The sequence below is a fragment of the Plasmodium knowlesi genome (assembly GCF_000006355.2).
Source record: "Plasmodium knowlesi strain H genome assembly, chromosome: 13".
In the NCBI taxonomy this organism is placed as follows: Eukaryota; Apicomplexa; class Aconoidasida; order Haemosporida; family Plasmodiidae; genus Plasmodium; species Plasmodium knowlesi.
This window is the reverse complement of record NC_011914.2, coordinates 92923-115990: the sequence shown is the minus strand read 5'-3', so window position 1 is coordinate 115990 and position 23068 is coordinate 92923. Positions and strand designations below refer to the sequence as shown.

The following is a 23068-nucleotide window of genomic DNA, read 5'->3' as shown; positions in this document are numbered from 1 at the left end:
TTAGTTATAAATGAACAGATACACCTTATTAATGTAAATGAATGACTTGTGCTTGTCCGACTTGAAATATAAGTTTGTTATAAATTTGTTATTTTTTTTGTTGCACTTTGAGCTATACTTGTACTGGTAAAGCGGTATTTTTTTGTCCTTGAGTATATTTTTTTCTCGCCTCTCGATAACGCTTAAGGTTACGATGGGGATTTCGTCGTACTTTTTGTTGCTCCTTGGCTTGACGCCTAGACACTCTAAGTTGTCGTTCTGCGGGGTTATTTGATTGAAGGAAGTGTCGTGCGGGAAGGTTTTCTCACGTTGGGAGGGTAACAAGTGTGGGGGAAGTGGGTCACTTTGAACATGGTAAATGAGCAAAGGATTTGGACCCTCTCCCCATCTGAGCAACGCATGTATTAGTTTTTTACGCATGTAGGAGTTTTTTACGCATGTAGCAGCTTTTTACGTATGTAGAGCAGCATGTGCCCCCTTACCAAGGTGTGGAGCCCGGACACATCGACGTTGCAGCAAGAATCCACCTCGTAGTGCACATAATCGGAGTAGTTAATATGGTTGGAAGAAAACGCATCCTCTTCATCACTACTGTAGAAGAAATTTTTCTGGAAATGGGCCGGAATTTTTCTCCTCTTCATGTCGAGGGTGTTATTTATGCTGGACAAAAATATGCAGTCGCTTAATTTTTTTTTATGCACATAACTGAATTTTATCAACAAAGCGTTAAAAAAATTTAACGGATCAAAAAGATATTGTATATTATAGAAACGTAATTCCCCTGTGATATTCCAAAAGTAGAGTTGCTCTTTTACATTTTCGTAGTATGTAAGAAAGCTCTCGATAGTTTTTATTTTTTTGTTAAAATTGGACATCCATTTTGTTGGCACTTCATTTAAAGAGAGGGATATCATAATTAGCTTGGTCTCTTTGTCGATTTTTTTTTTATTTTTATTTAACTCCTGCTCAATTTTTATTACATCGTTGTATATTAAATTTGTAATTTGTTTAAATTTCTCTGTTTCGTTTTTGCAACATGATTGGATGGTCGTTATGTTTCCTTTGGCCCACTCTGCATTTATGCTGATGTTATATTTGAATGTACACTTTAGCTTCTTTATCAATTCGTAGAATTCGTTCATTTTTTTAATATTTTTTAGGAAATCCATATTTTCCGCTTTGCGTCTGTTCATGGGTTCTTCCTCCATGGGTTTCCCTCTGTACGTTTTTGTGAAGAAATTTGCGTCGTCTTCCCTGTCACCGTTCGTTTGATCGTTCGTTTGATCGTTCGTCAGATCATTCGTCAGATCATTCGTCAGATCATTCGTCTGACCGTTCGCTTCAGTAATGGTTGGTCCGTCACCATGTTGAGATGAATGGTCAATTAGAGGAGTATTATTCGCGTCTTCCCCGTTTTGGCATTCAGATGTGGGTTTTTCAAAAGATTTTCTTTCACACACAATTGGTTTATCTTTTCCCCTCACGAACATTCCACCTTCCTCATCATCTGTGTTGAGTAACGAACTGGAATAGTAGTCACTGTCCAGGTTGAAGAAAATATCGCCATCATTATTTTCCTTCTTGTATATTAAAACTTCCTCCCTATAAATTTTATTCAAATTCTTTAGCATATTTTCATTGTACTTTTCGTGTTTCTTCTTGTCAGCTTCCATTTTCATTCCGTATGTTTTGCAGCTGTTGATGAGTGGGTAGCTCTGATGTTAGGGGGAAATGTGAAATTTTTTATGAGGAAGCAAAATGGGCATACATATAGTTGGGTACATGCCTATTGAACGCGGCGTAATGGGGGAAAGGGAGAAGAAAATATAGGGAAGGAAATCATCCGCGTCAACTTGTCGACTGTATAAGTGTTCCAAGTTGGCAGAGACACCCCAATTGATTCCTACCTTAATAATATTGACATACTCCTTGATAGATCGATTCATCATAAATTTATATTGGAAGTTTTCGTCGGTAGAGTAGACGAACTCGTTTTTCTCATTAAAGGAGTACTCGTTGAAATATTCCTTCACGTAACTCTTTAGGATTTTCCGATCATTGGCGTTGACTTTGTTTCCGTACCCATTTAGAATAATGTCTCTGCAGGAAGGGGGGGGGAGGTAAATATTGAGAAGGAGAAAGACGCCATAGGGTTTGTATTACATTTGGTGTAATTAAAAAATGCGGTGGTGGTATATGATGGAGAGTATACATATTTTTTGCAACTGTTTCAATTTTTGGTTCTACTTTACGAAGGCCCAGTTGATGTTAACTTCCTGGATATGCGCTTCCTGGTGGATAGGGTTGTCAATAAGAAGGTTAGAGTTAAGTGTAGAGGAAGTAGATCCGGCAGGTGAGGCGGTGTTCATTTGGACAAAATCAAAATATGCGAGGAGACAGTCGAATGTATTTTCGAAATCCTTGATGTCGAAGTAGTAAGGTTGATCAAAACCGTAATTATCATAATTGCATCTGGATGCTAAAATGCTATGGAAAAAGGAAAGAGAGAAGAGAAATGAGTTCACAAAGTTATTTTTTAATTTATCTTTATACATATGATGGACATAGGAAAATAAATCTGTAAGGAAATTTTTTAAATATTCATTTTTGTGTGAATATATTTTAATGGCTCTTTTCATAATCGAAATGGACGTCTCTGCCTTTTCTGATGTTAAATACATTTCGAAATTTGAATGAATTTTTTTATTATTATAAATTTCGTAGAATTTTTCAATGTTGAAATTTATCAAGTGGAAATTTTCTAGTAATAATTTATTTCCATTTTGTAGCGAAGTTTCTATCACTATTTGTATTTCACTGTTGAAGTTATTTCCGACGCTGAGTGTTTTTGTAGCTTTGTGTTTGAGAAGAACAGGATCGTAATAAGTGTTTGGTTCTGTAATATACATAAACGTTTTGGCATCTATGTAATTTAGATCCTTGGATATATTCATATGGGTATCGTTGTTCATATTTTCAGACAAGTCCAAATAATTGGAGAGCAAAGAGTGTATGTAATAGTAGAGTCTATCCTTCCTCATAATGTATAGAAATAGGATTACTTCTAGCTTTTCTAACTTTTCCAGTTGCGTTTTTTTTAGAAAGAACAAATTATCTTCCGGAATGTTCTCTTTGTACCAATTGAGATATTCCATAGAGTTATTCTTCATGTCTTGAATGAGCGCTTTCAAATTTGGGCATTCATTATGCAAAAATTGGAGCTGCCTTTTCTTCTTCTCATTTAGCCACTCTATATTTACAGAGAGCGAATCATGTGTGTCCATGTTTTCAACTTTTTCAAGTTGTAAGAAAAGGGAGTAATACCTTTCCTTTTCCACTTTGATGGATTTACCAAAGTGATGAAGCTTTTTTTCTTCGAATATTAAAGAGGAGTAAAAGAGGAAACTGAAGAAGAGATGGTCCTTCTTATGTATCGTATTTAACAAGAACACAAAGCAATTGTGTGTGAATTTTTTTATCAGTTGGTTGAAATTACAAATTAGCATCTTTTTGTTAATGTGTTTAATTAAATTGTTTAGAATATTTAACAAATAATTGAAGTTGAAATTGTAATTTGATTTTGCTCTGGACTGTTTCTTTAGTACTTTATAAATGGTATGGAATCGGTAGCCCAAAAGCTTTATATTTTCGGAAGAGTTTTTAATTCTGTTAATTTCCTGTTTGTACTCTTTTAGCATTTTCTTTATTTCAATTTTTTTCAAAACATTGCTATTTATAACGTTCATCAAATTCTTGTTGTTATTTGCTTTGTGGTTAAATGTACAGAGCTCAATGATCATTCCATCGTCCAGAAATTTCAGAGTCTGCTTCGTCTCATAGAAGTTTTTAATTTTCGTGTTAAAGTTGATAACTTTCTTTTCATCTTCGTGCTTCAGTATGATATTTACAATTTTGTTTACAATTAAGTTTTTGTCTATCTGGAAGTCAATGATATTTACGTAGTCCTCCACGTCTTGGAAGTACCTATCGCTGGTGTCGCTCACGAGGAAGAGCCTAAACTGGCTGTTGTACTCTAGTTTCTTCTTGCCTGCAGAAGGGGAGAAGGTGTACATCCGATGGGAAGGAAAAAAAAAAGGTATGGTGCACCTCTGATGAGGGTTCTTTCCATTTGGGCGCTTCTTAACGATTTTTTTTTTTTTTTTTTTTTTTTTTTTTTTTTTTTTTACCTATGTTGATGTAGTACTTCCCGTTGGCCAAGTACACATTTCTCTCAATGACGGGTTCTAAGATACTGTAGTTGGAGTTCATCTTAATCTCCCTACGGTTTAACTTAAAGTTGAGGAAGTGTTTCTTCTTCAGCAGATCGAGCCGCACTCGCTTGAAGTTGTCCTCGTGTTGCTCATCGCAGTTGAATCCTTCGTCATTTTTCTTATCGTAGATGTACAAATTTTGAAAATTAAAAAATGGAATGATCAAGCTCTTTCCATATATTATACACATGTCCAAATGTTTGCTTAAATTTTCATCAAAATTGTGAATGACTAAGTTGTTGCTATAACTTTTTTTTAGCCAGTCGATTCCGATATTTTGTTCGTCCAGGAGGAGTGGCCATCTGAAATGGTTTAGCGAGATTAGCGCATTTTGAATGTAAAAAATGTGTCTTGGGAAGTTATCCGATATGAAGAGCGAGACGATGCTGTCGCATGAGTAGATACTTTCTATTTTGATGTCGTCCCTTATGAGGATGTTACTTTTTTTTATAGTTTGTTTCCACTTGTTGAGCAAGTAGGTTCTGTATTTGTAGTTAAAGGGAGAGGAGTAATTTAGGAAAAAGGAGAAGAGTAAAACTTCTGATACAATATATTTATAATTATTTTCAATTTTTTCAATCGTGTAGATATATTTCTTTTTTATTTTTTCTAAAAATTGCTTAATTTCAAAAATTGGCAAATAGGATTTATTAATCATTTGTAATTTTTTATTTAAATTTTCTACAATTTCTGTCTGTGTATGTACATCCTGTTTGTTGTTTATGATGGTGGCCTTAATTTGGTGCATTTGTCCTCTTAGATTTTCGTTTTCATTTTCATAGTGTTCCTTCTTTAACTTATTATTTGAAATGGTTTCTTGTATCTGGGAGTTATTCTTGTAGTACTCCTTATACTTAATGAGGAAGGTAATCCACTCGAAAAAGTGCGTAAACAAGTTGTTCGTTTGGAGGATTTTCTTCGAACCGTACACAATCTCATCTTTGGACATGTATTCCTTAATCCTCTTAATCTGCTTATCAGTTATATTTTCCTTCTTAAAATTGAAGAAGAATTTTGAGAAGTTTTCCTTTGCGATAAAATTTTTAAAATAATTCCAATTGTCGTTATTATCATTTAGGAAGGAATTTCTGACCAGTGTGTTTATCATAATGGCAATGCACATTTGCGTTAAATCTGGAGTTGCTATTTTTAGTATATTTTTAATTTCATTATTTTCTACATTCTGAATTTTGAAGATGATATTTATGCATTCTTCTTCAATTTGTTTTTCCGATTCGTTTTTATTTTCTATCATTTCGTCAATATCATTTGCGAGTTTGTTCAGCACTTGTTGATTTGCATTAAAGTGTTGTTCTGTGTCCAGTAGTATCTTCGAATTTGTCTTTATGGAATTGTTGAGGTGTTCAATTTTTTGTTCAATTTCCTTTATGGATGAGTGGATGGACTGTATTTCTTCGTTCATATTGTTATAATTTTCGAATATGTTTTCCACTTTTTTCAGCCCCATTTTGAACATATGGAGTTGTTTATTTTTGTAGTTTAATTTATTTTTTAGTAAGATGTAAAACATGATTAGTGCGTCTGTGAAGTTGTACTTGTTAATTCGTATAAAATTTAAGTTGGACTTTTTTCTTTTTAAAAAGTTTTTCAAATCGTAGTATACTTGTATGAACACGTCTACGACATTTTCAAGTTGTGTCTCAATCATGCTGTAAAAACTGTGCTTATTTACTTCTTCGTTGCAATTGTTGAATTCGTGTATTGCTTTTTTGTTGTACTCTTTTAAATTCAGGTACTCCTTATTTTTTGTGCCATCTTCGTTTCCTCCTTTTGGGAGCGAATCTTCACCCGAGAGTTTTGTTTCATCCTTCTGTGCCCTTTCCTGCGTATCTTCCTCTTTTTCTTCCTTCTTCTGAGGTTCCTTATGATTGTCCTGTTCCTCTGCATCTTTTCCACTTTCATAACATTCTTCCTTCTTTGGGTCCCCTTTTAGTTCATTCTCTTGTTCATCACCCCGATGGACATTGTTCTTATCATTGGTAACGATACCCTTCGTTGCGTCTTTCATGAGGTTTTCACTTCCGCCTTCTTTCGTATCCTCCGCTTCTTCGTATTTTGTATTTTCCCCCACCGGTATTTTTGATATAGCGTTGTCTATTTGGCTCATTTCTTTTTTGCTACTTTTTTGGCCCGCCTTTTGAAATTTTTTCTTATGTGTTGGTTTACCCTTCAGATTATTATGTGTATCCCTTTCTTTGTCTCTTTTTCCCTTAACCGTGGGTACACTTTTTAATGTGGCGTTTCCTTTTTTCATCGTTTTTGGACCTCCTATAGTTTGTATTTCCTTCTTTTTATCGTTTTGTTTGGACGAACTAGCACTGATTGCGCTTTTGGGTGGAGAGGCCTTCTTCTCTGTTATTCCCTTTTCGATAGGCTTATCAGAGGCTTTCCTAGGCATAGTTTGAGACCCCAAGGAATGTATTTTTTCCTTAATTTGTGATGAAGACGTGGATTTTCCTTCATTATTTTTAAAATTCTTTTTCCTTTCGTTTTCCTTTCCATTCTTCGCTGCTTTACTGTTTATCTTCTTGCCGCCTTGTTCCCCTTGGTTCTTTTTGACAACACTTTTTTTTTCATTTCCACTTTGGTTGTTTTTTTTTCCTTTGCTTATCTTTTTCTTCTTTTCTGGTACTCCTTTATCTATGTCATCCGATTTTTTCAGTTCTTCTTTTGGTTTCTCAGAATTTTCGTTTGGATCCAACTTGGCATCTCTTTCGCTTTGTTCATCATTCGGCTTGAGAAGATTTCCTTCCTTTTCGTTATCCACATCTGGGGTATCATGAACCAGACTATCTTCATTCTCTTCTTTTGCGTGTTCGCTTCCGCTCTGCTTTTCTATGCCATGATGCGTTTCTTCTTTTCTTCCCACCTGAGTGTCTACCGTGTTGTCCACCTCAGCGCTTGTCTGTTTTTCCCCCTCATTTGGAAGAACATTCTCTCTTACAACTTCACTTCCTTTATCATTTTCGCTGACTTTCTTGTTATCGTTTTTGTTTTTCTTTGTGTAATTCTGCGAGTTTATGGGGATTTGTTTCGCCTTATTTTTCCCCTTTGTCTTTTCTCTTTTCTGAAGCGTGATGCTTTTGCCTTCATCTTCAATGTCATCTTCCAACGTATTTAGGATAGCTTTTTTTTTGAAGTTGTTCAATATATTATCAATGAAGTGATTTCCTTGATGGTTCTTTAAGAACAGGTGGCAATAGTGCGTATATTCCTCCCTGGACCAACTATCCAGGTGCACAACATTTAAGTCGCTGTAGACGTTTTTGTAATTTTGAAAGTTGCTTGAGTAAAGATCGAACCGTTTCTCGTGCACTAGGCAAACGTAGGTATTTTTTTTCATCTGTAGGTATGAGAAAATACGAAAGAGCAGGTATAAATATGTCGTTGCGATGATGGGTGGGTGGGGGGAAAAGAAAAGGAACCATTGCACACATGTACATAAAAGTGTAGTGACAAGGTTCCTATTTGGAAAAACAGTTTATCCCCCACTAAATGGAAAGACGAATAGCATAGTTCACAAAGTGGGAGATATTTATCAGCCCCTTTATCCATATTTTATCCATATTTTATCTTTTTTTTTTTTTTTTTTTTTTTTTTTTCATTACAATATTTTGGATGTTCTCCCACTTGAGTTCATTGGATATCAAATTCGTTTTTGTGTACATGTGGAAAAGTTCCTTTTTGTCATAGAGAGCAGAGGAAAACTTTTTGTAAATTAAGGAGTAAAAATAATCATCAAAATGGTAGGAATGGTTTATGAGTATGAAAAGGTGTCTCTTAAATCTTAATCTGTTGTAGTAATTAATTTTTTCTGGAGAATTTTCCAAAGTATTAGACTTGTTAATCAGTACAGTGTTTATATTTAAGAGAAAGGCAATTGCGTTTAGCAATATGATGGCTCTCTTTTTGTTCATGCAAATGATCATCGAAGAATTTATGTTTTTACTTATATTCTTGTAGACATGTATTATATTTTTGAAGTAGAATTCCACGAACATTTTTGTGTTAATGTAGAGGTTGTTGTAGCTGCTTAGGCTCCTCACTAATTCCTCTTTCAGCGAATCTGCGTCGACCTTTTCGTGTACCTGTGGAGGGGGGCAAGCGTGCATATAGTGGACGAGTGCAGAAACTCTTCACGAATGGAAGGGTTTCTTAAATATGTTCTTTTCTCCCTTTTTCTACCTCTTTGCAAAAGTAATTCAAGTAGGTGAACGAGCATTCCCGATATAAGTGCTGAAAATGCTTCTCAGCCATGGCTGAAAAAAAAGACCAAATAGAAAAATGTTATCTCTGTTTTTATGAAAGCTAGCGAAAAATGGAAAAGTGGAAGATGAACACTAAGAGGTTCCTCGATTAATTTCTCATTCGTTACTTCTCATCGTTTTGAGGATATCCTTTCTGTTCTCCTTTTTGAGTATCCTATTCAGGATGATGCGTTCGGCACTTTCGCTGTGGATTGGAAGGTGTAAGGATATTGTGGACGGGGAGAGCATGTGATTTTATTTTATCAGGCTGTGTTATATATATCGGTTAAGCTGCATTTTTGGCGCGTCTATCTTTTTTTTTTTTTTTTTTTTTTTTTTCCCTTTTTTTATCTGTTCGTGCTCTCTACGTACCACCAATTTGCCACGACGTCCTGCTCATTTTGAAAATTCCACTTGGTGTAAAAGAAGTCTTCATAAAGTAGAAAAATATTTTCTTTTGTGAACAGCAAATGGTTTTCCTTCTTCTCCTCAAAATTGATGTCTTCGTGTATTTTGAAGAAGATATCCATGCTGTAGTTTACTAGCTTGGTGTGTATTTCCTGGGATATAGGGAGAAGCGGTGCAATGTGTGTGCCAGTGATGTGCGTGTATATATGTTAAGGAGAGGTAAAAGATATAAGGAGTATGCACAATTGTGTATACACAGTTGGGCATATATTCACTATTTTTTCATGTACCTGGAATGCACCCTTGAGAGTGTGATTTATGAGCGCGCTAAAATAACCCAGTAGACCCTTTCTGGTACTGTTTAGAAAAATCGAGGCGTATGAATAGGAAACTGATTCGTAGTAGCTATTACTTTTCATATGCTCGACGTTTAGGGATATTATGCTCTTCACATTTTGGACGGTAAGGGATTTGTTCTCGAAGTAACACAAGTTCCTTTGTAAATTGTGGAGGAATTCGATGGATGGGTTGTTGCCTTTTTCCTGAAAATAGAAAAACAATAAGTGCAGATGGTTAGGTTAGAGCTGCGTAAGAAGTGACATCGAAAGAGATCAATGAATATGCCTCCATTTTCCTGAACCTCCGCTCCGCTTTCTTTCCACTCTTCATCTTACGTAATTAATGTGGATATCGTCTATGCATATATAGAGGACAGAGCGGTGGAAGTATTTTTTAACGTTTTTTTTTGTCATTTTTTCGTATAGCACTTTAAAATTTAACACATTGGTGTGTTTCAAAACATCGATCATGAGGTGGTCAATTTGGGGGTGTTTGTTCACGACTTCTTTTAGTATGGCAGTTTTGCAGTTTTCTGAGGGGGTGTAAAAAGAATAATGTATCATGAGGGTAAGGGCGAACATTTGAATTGTGGAGAAAGAGAACATGACATAGCATAGCATGACATAAGAATGGAGAGGAGGGTTTACAGTGGGAAGTATGTTTATGTTGATATGCCGCCCACGTGGGCACATGTCAGATGTTACTTTTTGCCCCTTTTAAAACAGTCAAAAGTAGGGCAAACATACCAAATGTGGTTTGTTCTACATGCATATTCAAAACGTGTGGATTATTGGTAAATGCGTATAGACAGTGTCATGTGATTCGTCTTACTGGTGCTTCCGATGAGACAAATATTGGACTCCCCCTTGTAGAGTAAGCTAATGGAGTTGATCCTCTTCTTCATTTCTTCGTCGTAATATATTAAGAAATTTTCATCCAAATGATTTTTTGGAGAGGACTGCAGAAGGGTGAAGCGAAAAAATAATCGTTGTGTTGATTACATTTGCAAAGTGACCTCACCTTACATTTAGGATCTATCGCCCATACGCACACGCATGAACATTTAGAGCATCATGGTGAGGTTACCATAAAAAAATCGCCGAGGGGAATCCAGGCATCCTTCTCTATGTGGTAGAAGGAACTGTCCAAATTGCACCCCAAATGAACGTTATTAGAGGAAGTCAACTGTTTTAAAAAGATAAAAAAGTTAGATTTCTCTTGATCATTTAAAAAATTGTTAAAGAAAAAATCGAGACAACTTAATAGAATAAAAAGAGCCTTCTCTTTAATTCTTGAAATTTTAGAGATTTCTTTTTTGCTATACAATTGCACTTTTTTACTATTTTCCGCCTCAGCTTGTAGGATACATACATTCTCTATGTAATTTTTGTTTATATTATCCAAGTCGTACTCCTCCTTCGTGACGCATTGTCGGCAGTTTTGTTCTGTTAGCTCGGCTTCCGCCTGGCAGTGTGTACCCTCTTGTTGTTGTACCATTTGTGGGAGAGCAGACAAATCGTTATGTGCACTTCCTGTGTTGGCATCATCAGCGGGTAAAAATTGGTTCAGCTCCCGTTCTCTTAAAAAAATTAATATGTTGCTTTTAAAAATGTCGATAAAATTATTTATTATTATTTTCTCATCCACATTGGTATGGAAGAGACAAGTGCGCGATACGTGACCATCACCGAGGCTCATATTTTTTGCATCCTCCTCTTTTGTGTAGAAATAATTTATGTTAAAATGATTTCCTTTTTTCTTTTCTATGTAATGAAAAATGGGAAGAAAGAAATTCCTATAAAATAATTTCAACTCATTGTACAATTCGAGAAGAATTTTTTTTTTTTCTTCATAATTGTTTATATAAGTTAAGGATGTTTTATCATTCTCTGCGTTTTTTTCGAAGAAGAAGTTTGTGTTAAGAATGTCGTCTATTAATTTGGAGCTTTTGTTTTTAAAATAGTTGTAAATGTTGATGTTATCCTTGATGGCAATTTTATTCATTTTGTTCAGGAGGTATGGATCCATGGCGGATATGTCTTTGCACTTTGTAGGGGGTGGATAAAGAATACGTATTTCGGTAAGTACGTAAGGGTGAACACTCCAATGAGCGACTTGCATAACAATAGAGAAGAGGAAATAAAAATGCCTTTTGGTGTATGTCTAACTTTTTATATGCCTACTGATAAAATAATTGTGTGTAATTAACTGATTAAGGCGTTGCACATTTTTAATTATCCGTGTATGTAACTACGGTTTGACTGTTATGGTTGTCTATTCCCCTCTATAGATGTGTTTATGCTTTTCTGATGGAGGAATTTGCCTATCGTTGTGAGTTACATATCTGGAGCTACGTTATTAATTACGTTGTTCCATCATTTCTTTTGTAACACTTTTTTTTTTTTTTTTTTTTTTTTTTTTTTTTTTTTTACTTTTGTGTAACTCTATCTGTTCGCTTTTTTCATTACCTCAATTATCATCTTCACTCCGTTTTCTGCGTGCTCCCCATGGACTTGCTCCCTTTGAGGGTAAAGCAGGTTATCCAGGGATAACACATTGTATATGATGGGGTTCAGAAAATTGAGTTTCATGATGAGTGTGTATTGTTTGTGCTTTTCTTGTTTCTTCTTTACGACTTGGCGTAGATAGGCTTCATTGAAATGATTCTGGGAGTCTGTGAATTTGCATTTTGCGAGGACGGAAAAAGTCCACAGAGTGTGTGGATGTGGATATGAATGTGTGCATATGGATGAGTAAATATGAATGTGTGCATATATATACGTAAGAGAAGTGTCCACAGTATGACTGACATCGTGATTAGTAACGGAGGAACTTCTTTTTATGTGTTTCCCCTTTTTATTTCTCTCTTAAATGTGATGGCTGCTAACCGCCCTGGGTGATTAATTTTTACCATACAGGGAGTCCAAATATATGAAACCATATTTATGACCATACAATTTGCTGTAAATTTTTATCAGTGTCGATTTTCCCGTGTGGGATCTTCCAAAAAGTAAAGACAGGGACTGATTATACAGCTTCTCCTTCAACACGTACAGATCCTTTTCATACTTGTGGAACAAATCTTCCTTGAGGTAAATACACTCCTCCTTTAGGAGCTGAGAAGGCAGTAATAATGCATGTGCAAAAAAGATTACTTATGTATATGTTATCATTATTATACTAGGGATGATGGGATATATCAGTACGTACGTGAACCCCCCCCATTTGAGCACTGAGTCCCTCGATAAATATCCAATGCATTATGTAGTGGCAAGCCCACTTTCTATTACCTCCTTGAGTCGTTCCCGTCCATCTTGCAAATTATACTTCACATTCAAGTCCACGTTTAGAAATTTTTTTATCAAATTGTGCAGATCATTTTGCTTAATATCCTTTAATTTATCGTAGTAGTAGATAAAAATATATTTCGCTAGGACCTGGTCTGTGCTTTTCTCTTGATTTTCCTTCTTACACAAGCGTATAATGTTGATGATGTCATTTAGCACATTATTTTCTGAACGGAAATAAATAAAATTCAAGTACTCCACAAAATTGCAAATTCTTATGCAAAGGTTTTTCACGTTTTGAAAATTGTTCACGTAGAGCAGTATCTCCACTAGTTCGATCTGTTGGCAGTTCCTTAGGATAATTTCTCTGCACAGGCTCCTTAAATTGACGGGGACGCTTCTGCACCTGTTTTGGAAGAAGCGGGAAATGTGCAAGTAGGAAGGAAAGCTAATACGCATGTAGTATCAATAGTAGTATCAATAGTAGTATCAATAGTAGTTTCAATAGTAGTTTCAATAGTAGTATCAATAGTAGTATCAATAGTAGTATCAATAGTAGTTTCAATAGTAGTATCAATAGTAGTATCAATAGTAGTATCAATAGTAGTATCAATAGTAGTATCAATAGTAGTATCAATTGTAGTTGCGTAGGAGTTGTGTAGGTGAAATGGCGAATCATATACCCGGAGGACTTTGACGTGAAGAATATCAGAGAGCTACTATTAAACACCACGTCTTTGCTGAAGAGGTAAATATTCTTCTCCTTCTTTTTCAGGCCTTTCAATTAGAAGGGGAAAAAAGAAAATGTGAAGCTACCGTTAATACTTGTGTGTAAAAGTATGCATGTATAAATGACCAAGCCCATATTCTAGCCCCTTTAATTTTGGTTGTTATTATAGGTAAAGAGAAAATGTGTTGTACATGTTTGGATAGATCTGAATGCGTTCGTAAGGACGGACAATAGCTCCACTTTCATATTTTCCACATTTTGGAAGACCACAGCATAGCCTAATGAAAGGGTTTTAAATGGAGGGGGTTCATTTGGTGTGTGCGTTGAGTCGCAAGTAGAATGTATATATATTAAGAAAATATCTTCGGTTAACCGTTCAGTAACATATATAGAAGTATAAAAATATGCTTTTCATTTTTTTTTTTTTTTTGTCATTTTGCTAGGTACCCATCTGAATTGACCCCAGGATGTAATTTTTTATGTTGTGTGTTGTCCCATCTAGGAAGTATGTTCTTTGTCCTGAGTGAAGGGGGGGATGAAGTGAATGAAGAGTCTTTCTGCATAGTAATATTTGTACACATAAGTTTGTACACATAAGTTTGTACACATAAGTTTGTACACATAAGTTTGTACACATAAGTTTGTACACATAAGTGAAATGAATCGGAGAGTAGAATCTTGGAGCACCGCTTCCTCCTCTTTCATACCTAGTGTAGATGTGATGTACCGAATAGTAGATGTTCTGTTCTTCCCGCACAAAATGCTATAATAGCTCTTATGCATATTGGAGCAGATCGAAAATACGTATTTATTATTGGAAAGCATGTTTATGAATAGGTTGTTATTTTCTAATATATCATAGTTGTATCTTTGGGGTCGAGTATGATATGGTGTGGGAAGGAAAAGAGAAGAGTTCGTATTGTGAGTGGGGTTAAATTATTGTGTGGGAGTGGAGATCCCTCATTTAGAGAGCTCATCAGAGAAATGCTTTAAAAATTCCTAGAGATGGAGCAACTCCCTTGACGTTCGCCCATTTGCCTATCCCATTACTTAAAACTGTAGTTTCCATATTTTACTGCAATCTGCTCCTTGTTCCTGTCGACGCTATATCTAAATTGGTAATACAAGAAAAAGTTGTTTTCGTCAAATAAATTTTCCTGGATTATTTTTTTTAATGTGTCTATAAATTCCAAGTATATAATTAAGGCTTGTTCTATTTTCTGTGCGTTTTTTCCTTTTTCTTTTTTTATTTCCTCTGCTATGTCGTTGCACTGAGGGGTGAAATACAAGCAAGTGTTTACGTTTGTTTCAAGTAGAGATGTATACAGGTTTTATTCTCAAATGATAAACATGCACGATTGTATGCGTTTCTTTGTTTATTTATTGGCTTACCAAATCTTTGTGCTTATCCATAACCCCTTGGGTGTATTCTACACTTTTCTGTTGCAACACGTTTTTTATTTCTTCACTTAGAATTATTTTTATGACCGTGCTGGAAACGACAGACACGTTGTTCATAATTATCGGGATTATCCTGAGAGGGAGTGTAAAGGTGAATGCGGTTATTTTGCATTTTGTGGAATGTGAAATTAGCATAAAGGAAACATTAACTAATTTTGAAGGACAAAATGTAAGGGGAAAAAAATCTACGTAAAACTTGTAAAAAATGTTCATCACGTGGTATTCGCAAAAAGGCAATTTTTAAAAAAAGGCGGAAAGAACCGATGGGGTACAACAATGGAATAAATAGAATATACATGGTTGTCCAATTAGCAATGGAGTAAATGCTCTCTTGCGATGAGTAGCAGTAGCAAGCTGATGCCTATTCCCCATTTTACATTAAACGGCAAAATTAGGTACACGTATGGTAACATGGTATTGCATGTATTCATACTTGTTAGTGTTGTAGTAGCTTTTCAAACTGGATAGAATGTTTTCCTTCAGGGTGCTTTTGATTTTCTCTTTCAATATTACGTATGTGTCTATGCCCATTATCTTCACCCCATTTTTCAAATTGAGGGTGTTATTCTTGGTAGTAACGACTTCCATAATCTGCCAAGAGAGAGAAGGAAAAAAAAAAAAATAACCAAGCAAATGAAAAACAAGCAAATAAATAAATGGAAAAGTGTGTAGGCGCATATTCCCATGCACATACACATGGGAGCATATTTTCAAAAGCGCAGAGGGAGGAATATGCTACGATGGAACTTTCATCGAGTGTACCGTTTTGTCTATGTCGTTAAAGGACAAAAGTTCTTCGTAAATTACGAAACAGTATTTTTTCAAATTCTCCGTCTCAGTGTTGGCTGTGGGGGTGGTGGTAGTTTTGAGCGGGTCAAGTGTTGAACGTGCATAGGCATGGGTGTATGTACATAGGTAAACAATGTTCATCACACGTTTTAGCGCAGTTCTCTTTCGTCCTACAGAGCAGAGAAAACAACTCCTCGTCGTTCAGAAAAAAAAAATCCGGAAAGGAAAACTTCTTATCTTGCAATAAGCTTATTGTCTCGTTTAACAAAAATAACACACGCTCATAATAATTTTTCAAAAAATAAAAAAATTGCGTATTGCAAATGTGGAATAAGTTCAGATTTTTCTTCGCATTTTTCATTATCTCAAAGTAAGTTTTATTTATTTTGTTGAAATTTTTCATTTCGTTGCTGAAGTGATTGAAATTTTCATTGTTGTAAAATCTTTCTAGTCTAGCCCATTTGTCTTGGGTCTACGGAGGAGGAGAGGTTACGCAAGGAAGTACGTGAGGGATAATAGGACAAAGGATATGTGGAATATGCAGAGAAACCATGATGAAGTACATATCTTTAGCGGCGCCATTGTGTTGAAAGGAGAGTTGAATGCGTACCAATATCCACAGGGACAAGAGTTCGTGAATGAAAAGCAACTTGTTCTGCAAATGAGTTATTTTGGGTATTAAATCTTGCGCGAATTTTAAGTTCCTCATTTGATGCAAATCGTTAAATGTCTTTTTGATATTCTTAAATATGTTTTTGTTGTTGTCCAGTATAAAATGATCGTTACATTTTATAATTTTTAGTGTTTCTTGTTTCCAGTTATTTTCAATTTTGTTCAGCTGTTTTTCTAGCTTCTCCACTTCCTAAAAAGTGTCGAAGGGAGCAAGGAGAAAATGTGTCATATCCCTCACAGTGGTGCCATCGCAGCGGGGTTCATAAACGAGCACGCCTATTACAGGGTTCTTTGTTCCTTGGACGCACCTTAATTTTATATATAATATACTTGATATCGTTAAAGTATAGGTATATTTTGAGCTCGTACATATCATACAGCGTTATAGATTTTATGTTAATATTCCTTTCGTTAATGATGATGGTATTTTCAAAGGTGATTGGATCCTTTATGTTGTTTCTCTTCAAGTGCAGGTCTATTATTTCTTGCCAGTTGGTGAGTTTCATGTTTGTGTTTTGTAGAAGATACACGATTATGAGCGTTGTGTTCATTTTGTTTAGTTCCTCATTTATTTTTTTGAACGGCTAAAAGGGAGAAGATGGAAGAATATTTTGCTGTGGAAAAAGTAAAAGGCGGAGAATTTTGTAGAGGAAACGTTGGGCGCGGTTAAGAGGGACTTGTTGAGGCAGTCTAAATAAGGGTTATGGACAACTGTACCAAAATATTTGTTGCCTCGGGTTGATCCTTTTGCAGTTCCATCAACTCGCTCTTCACCTCCTTTAAGGATTTATTTATTTCCTAAAGATTTAACAAGAATGTGTTTGTGTGCACAGGAATATTTATGCAAATGTTGGATTTTAGAGGTGGACTTCATGTACCCCCTACTTTGTGGAAATCCTCATTTTTACGCACCTTAATATTTAGCTTGTAGTATATTATGTCGAGGAAGTCATTTATCCTCGTTGTGTATGAATTATAGATCGAGTAGATAGAGTTGTAAATTTTTATGGTGTTTTTTAGGAGGTAGAAATTTTCGAATTGGAAAATTTTCATGTTGCATAAAATTTGGGCTTTAATTATTTCCTCCTTTTCAATTTCCATTGTTTTGAAGTCGTTGATGTATTTCTTTAGGCTTTCCATTCCTGCGTCACGATAAGGAGGACAGAAATACGTATGGGTGTGTAGATGGGTTCCTCTAGGGGCATTTCGTTAAAACAAATGGGATGGATATGAACTATTACAAAATGAAGGAACGACTCCCTCTCCCTCTCCCCCCCCTCAGCGCTGTTCAATTTACCTTCGCTTAAATCGATATTTTCTGATGACGGTCCGAACATATGAAACTTTTTCAAAATACTTTTCACTTTTTCTTCGAAGACGATTATCTAAATTGTAGTGGTGGAGAGAAAAGGATGTAACAGCGGTAAGCGTTCACACATACAACATACAACATACAACATACAACATACAACATACACATACACATACACATACACATATATACATACATACACAAACACACATAGGGGAAGACGAATATATGCTTATGAATAGTCAGTTGGGGAATTTTGGCAAAGCATTAGGTCTTTCTCCGACTTACCTTATTTTTTGTGTTCTTGTAAAACTCCTGCTTTATGGTAAACATGAGGTTGTCGTTGAAGAAAGCGGAGTTCAGCATACATAGGTACTGGGGGTACAGGAGAATCAACTTTTCCTTTTGCTCCTCCTTTGTTGTGTTGTCACCGTATATGGTAAGCATGTTGTAGATTTCTTCTGTCTTTTGAATATTCATTTCGATGTTTATATTTTCAGCCTTAATCGTATTTATCGTTTTTATAATATTCTCATACTTATCCATGGAGCTCGTGCATGTCTCCAGTATGCCGCTGCGAATTTGTGTGACATGGAAGGAGTCATAAAAAAAAAAAAAAAAAAAAAAAAAAAGTGTATATGTGTGGGGATGGATTAACACTACCACGGGGAGGCTTTATCCTATGTGCCCTTTTTTGGTCCACACACACATGGATAGATTCCCTCAATCATTACCTATATTTCGTAATTTCGCTCATCGTGGAACATTTTAACGTGGTGAATATAAAATGGAGGTTATTAAAAAAGAACTTCTTGGAGTCGAGGAGTTTGTTCTTTATGGAGTTAAGGACAAAGGAAATATTGAGCGAAATAAATTGAATGGTCTTTTTATCATTTTCTCTGTCAATTTTGTTTTGTATGTTAGTAATATTTTTTAGGATATTATCATAGAAAATGAGAGGGTAGGAAATATTTTGGTGAATATTAAAGCTACTTTGTGTTTTAACAATGGAGTTAATAATATTATCGTAATTCATAAAGCTGTATATGTATTTGTTCGCCTTTTGAAAAACATTTTGTATTAACTGATGTATGTGTATGATCCGGTCGATGATAATTTTATTTTTGCTAACGCTTTGGTAGAAGGAGAATTTCATTTTGAGGAACTCGAAGTCTTCCTTTAGCGATATGGGCACTTCAATGCATGAATAGTCGAGCCATCTGATAAATTCGGAAGAAGTTAGAAGTAAATTGGTTAACAATTTAGAGATCAGCTTGAAGATATTTTGTATGGAGTTGTTGAGGAACACATCCGAATAAATGTCTTCCTTGATATATAGACAAGGTTTATAATTTTCTAGAAGTTTTTTCTGAAAATCATTTTCAATTAGTGTTTCATAATTACATAACCCTTTAATGATAATAAGACTTAGGCACTTGTAAATTTTGCATTGATATAGGTAGTACAGCTCGTCCATAATTTCACATCTTCCTTTTTTGGTTTTCTCAACTATTTGTTCTATTTTAATTAAAATATGGGATATTTCTTTGTATTTTTGTAAGATTCTGTTCACTTGGTTTATTCTATATTCTTCAAAATAATTGAAAAAGGGTTGTATGTGCAAGGGTTTCATATTTCCCCATTGTATGTATCTAACGAGGTTAACATTTTGCATGTTGTAAATAATTTTGTCTATACTGTTCAGAGAGTAGGAGAGAGACACATGCACATTTTCTATTACACTTTTGCAGTTTTTTAAATCGTTTATGTAGTGGTCTATATTTAAGTTTAGCCAATTGATGTTGTTGGATATATATATGAGTTTCTGTTCGAAGCACTGGAAAAACTTTATTAATACTTTCTGTTGAATGGTGGAAGTGGTGGTAGTAAAATTTTTGAAGAAAAAAATTATTTCATTGAGTTCGTATAAATACCTGTACAGCTTTCTCTTTAAATTGTACATATTCAAGATTTCGATCGGCGTGCAGAAATCGTAAATGGATTCAATGTATGCGTATTCGTATAAGGTCTTAAAAAAGGTGGTATCAAAATTAATAACATAAAAAAAGTTCAGCTGTTTGTTTATGGTAATAATATTGGAAGAAAGAAACTTGTTCATTTGAGAGAGTGAGTTATTTTTCCATATGACGTATGTCTCGATAATGTATGAGAACATTTTTTTGCAGAAGTTGACATACAGTTTAACAATAATTTTGTAGTCATTGGAGGTGGTGATATAGCTATTATTTTTGAATATTAAAATTGGCATCTTTATCTTTTTGTATATGTTTAAGCAGAAGAGGAACTTCTTATAAATGTCCAAATCTTTGTTTGCGCACATGTTATTAAACAGGTCGATGTACAGGTAGAGTTCCTTTTTGTAAAGAAATAATATGTCGTAGAGTTTCTTAATCAGGAGTCTATCTATTTTATAACTCTTCTTCAAGTTTTGAAACTTCTCCACTAAGAGGTAAGTCGATTTTGTATTCCTCAGGTTTGAAAATTGGATATAAATAATTTTGATACATTTTTTTTCTATCTTCAAGCATTGCTCATTTAGCCCTTTCATAAGCTGCATAATGGACTCGTCATCGTAGAGATAGATATTCTTAAGCACATCGTTAAACGGTTCGTAGAGTTTGTTAATTTCCAGGATGATGCTATTCATAATTTGCTTGTTATTCACCAACTTTTTCAATTTTAGAAGACACAAATCGGTGAAGTAAATAATTTCTGAATAGACGGTGTATAGTGTAGCCAAGACATGTTGTAGGTGTCGTATATTTTTGAAGATAACGTTTTTATCAAAGTACCAATTTTTTCGAATATCGATCATTTCGATGTCTAATTTGACGTAAATAAATTCCTTTTCGTAGAATTTTAAAATGTCTATACATTTTGAAATGACCTTCTTTATTCTTTTTGGCTTGTTCATTTTTTTCACCTTGATGGCTAGGAAAAGGATAAATTCAAATATAATGTCAGACAGTCTAACGAAGAAGGCAATTATAATTTCATCTTTTCGGAAATATTTTGAGCTTAACCAAATATTTTTTAACTTTCGAATGACCAGTTTAATGCCATTTTTCATTTGGTTGATATGATTACATTTTAAATTTTCAAAAGAATTTTCCAAGATTTTACTAAATTTTATCATTTCAAAGGATTCCATGTGCATATTTTCCACCTCCTTGATTAACAATTTTATTTCATTGCACAATTCTCCGTTATATTTTTTGCCTTTAATATTTTCTATAATTTGTTCGAACTTTTTGCTGTTAATTTTTTCAATTAAGCTGTAAATTCTGTGGTATCGTTCTTTCCAGTACTCCACTGCCGTTTTGTCATTTTTCCTCTTTGAATCATTTTTCTTTTCCTTGACGATAAAATCTTTTATTATGTTGGAAATGTTTCTAAGGTAATTGTTAATGTTAATTGTATCATCCTTAAGTTTAATTATGTCTCCATTAATTTCGTTGTACGACATTTGTTCTACCTTCAAAATTTGTTTGTAGTAGCTTAATAGGTAGTAGAAGGAGTTCATGAGGTTCTTATGCTTGAGAAAATTATCCTCCTTCTTTGTCACACCAGGGTGGACTTCATTCCCCTGAATTCTATCCTGAGTTGGAAGATAACTGCGGATATCACTTTTCCCTTTTGTTACCACAGATTGGTCCTTTGTTCCGAACTCGTACATCTGATCTGTGTGTTTCCCTCTCTCCATGATATTCAAATATTTATTTTCATTCAATTCTTTTGTGTTATCTAATTGGTTGCTTAGCATTACCGTTTTTTTAAGGTGTTGTAGTTTGCCTAGCAGGTGGTCAATTTTTACGCTTTGGTCTGTCTCCTTCCCGAGGTATTCGAAAACGTCGTTTTTTTTTAGTAAGCATTGAAAGAAGGGAATAAAAAAGATTTTAAAGTAAGCCTTCAAATTGTTAATATAATTGTGGTGTAAATTTCCAAACGTGTAATTGGTGTTGAAATATTCGTCCAGGTTTTCATGCCTCTGGTCATTTGGGGTATTTTTAATTTTTAAGATGTACACTATTTGCTTGGTTGCCTGGTTATTTTTTTTTTGTTTCTCCTCCGTTGTATTGGAGAGAAAGTTAGATTCTTCCGATGGTGTTTCTTCTTCCATGTGGTCCGGTTCTATATGACCCAAACTCATTTTTAAAGTGTAACGTGTTTTCGTTCTTTTCCCTTTCTTATTTTTATTTTCGTCAGAGGGAGAGTTTTCCTTTGATGACTCTTCCTCCTTTTCATCTTCCTTATTCTCTCCCTCTGTGGAATTATCAATATGCGTGTTGGTACCCTGGGTCTGTTTCTCCTTTTTATTTGTCTCTACATTTGTGTCCACCCTATCATTCTTGGCTTCCTTTGATGGGTATGGAATTTCCGATTCGTATTCTCCTTTTATGCCATTTTTCTCCGTTTTCGGTGTTTTTTCCTCATCATCATTCGTTATTTCAGTTCTTCCACTGTTATTGTCCTTTTCCTTTTCTGCCCTTTGGATGTTTTCCCCTTGTTTGTTTTTGTCTTTTGCTGCATTATCACCTTCATCAACATGGCTGTAATTGCTTATTGAGTCATTTTTTTCTTCTGCTTTATCTTTTTTTCCGTGTTCTGTATCTCCACTAGTATTTTCTGTGTCTTCTTCCTTGTCATTTTGGGAGGGGTGTATTACTTCGTTCGGTGTTTCCTCTTCGTTCGGTTCCTTCGGTGCATCAGGTACGTCAGATTCGTCCTCTTAAAGTGTACATGGGATAAGGGAAGGAAGAACGCATTAACGAATGTTCATTTTAGGAAAAGAAAAAGTGAGTAAAAAATTTTTCCTTCTGTAAATGCTTACCGTAAGTGTACCTATGTACCACGAAAAACAAAGTACTATTCACAGGTGCCGATAGGAAGAAGTACTTTAAATCGTCTTCATTCTTTCCCTAAATAGGTCAAGAAGGATTAACAGTGAGGGTGTTTTCTGTCATCCATATGGTTGCGAAGTCGTGAAAAAAAATGGTTACAAATTTTAAAAAGAGTTGTTTTAAGATGAACTAACTTCCTGTATGAGGGAGTTAAAAACGTCGCTTCGAATCCTCAACAACGAAGTGATCTTTTGCTTTATGTAGCATTCCAATTCATCATTCATGTTTTGGATCCTGGAATGGTTGAGCATATGTCTTTGAGCAGGACAAAAGAGCGAGGGGAAGCGCGCGAAAGCATATGAACAGAATACATGTATCGATGTCTAGATTATGAGAATGAAAAAAAGTACATTTTATGTTTGTGTGTGTGTAAGTGCAGGTTGGGTGTTCTTTTTTGATGTTGCGAAAAATGCGAAATTTTTATAGACGCAAAATGGGTGCTATAATATTTGTCCCTTCCCACTGCGAACTTAACTTTTTTGAGCGTTTATGGTTTTCCTTAATTTATGCAAATGGGGAGGGGCATCGATGGGAAGCTCTACCTTGGGAAAGCTAGCTTCCTTTCTGTCTCGGTAGAGGCTCCTCTATGCAAAAACTTACACAAAGAAA

At 34.9% G+C, this 23068-nt stretch overlaps 1 protein-coding gene across 1 annotated transcript; it reads right to left on the bottom strand.

The window, feature by feature from the left end:
• Positions 1-22683, bottom strand: PKNH_1302200 (dynein heavy chain, putative; the record flags this gene model as incomplete). The annotated part of the gene is made up of 34 exons (XM_039114220.1): positions 1-258; positions 483-1715; positions 1908-2100; positions 2248-4048; positions 4188-7635; positions 7901-8380; positions 8478-8551; positions 8668-8744; positions 8912-9099; positions 9238-9489; positions 9622-9818; positions 10118-10244; positions 10373-11332; positions 11755-11960; positions 12198-12402; positions 12577-12979; positions 13257-13350; positions 13495-13581; positions 13751-13822; positions 14011-14171; positions 14354-14574; positions 14696-14837; positions 15198-15355; positions 15527-15609; positions 15728-16025; positions 16164-16415; positions 16534-16809; positions 16943-17023; positions 17138-17367; positions 17523-17610; positions 17826-18111; positions 18272-22286; positions 22390-22477; positions 22594-22683. The coding sequence occupies 34 exons, from the start codon at positions 22681-22683 to the stop codon at positions 1-3; spliced, it is 16824 nt and encodes a 5607-aa protein (XP_038969866.1).
• Between the last annotated feature and the right edge of the window lie 385 nt (positions 22684-23068).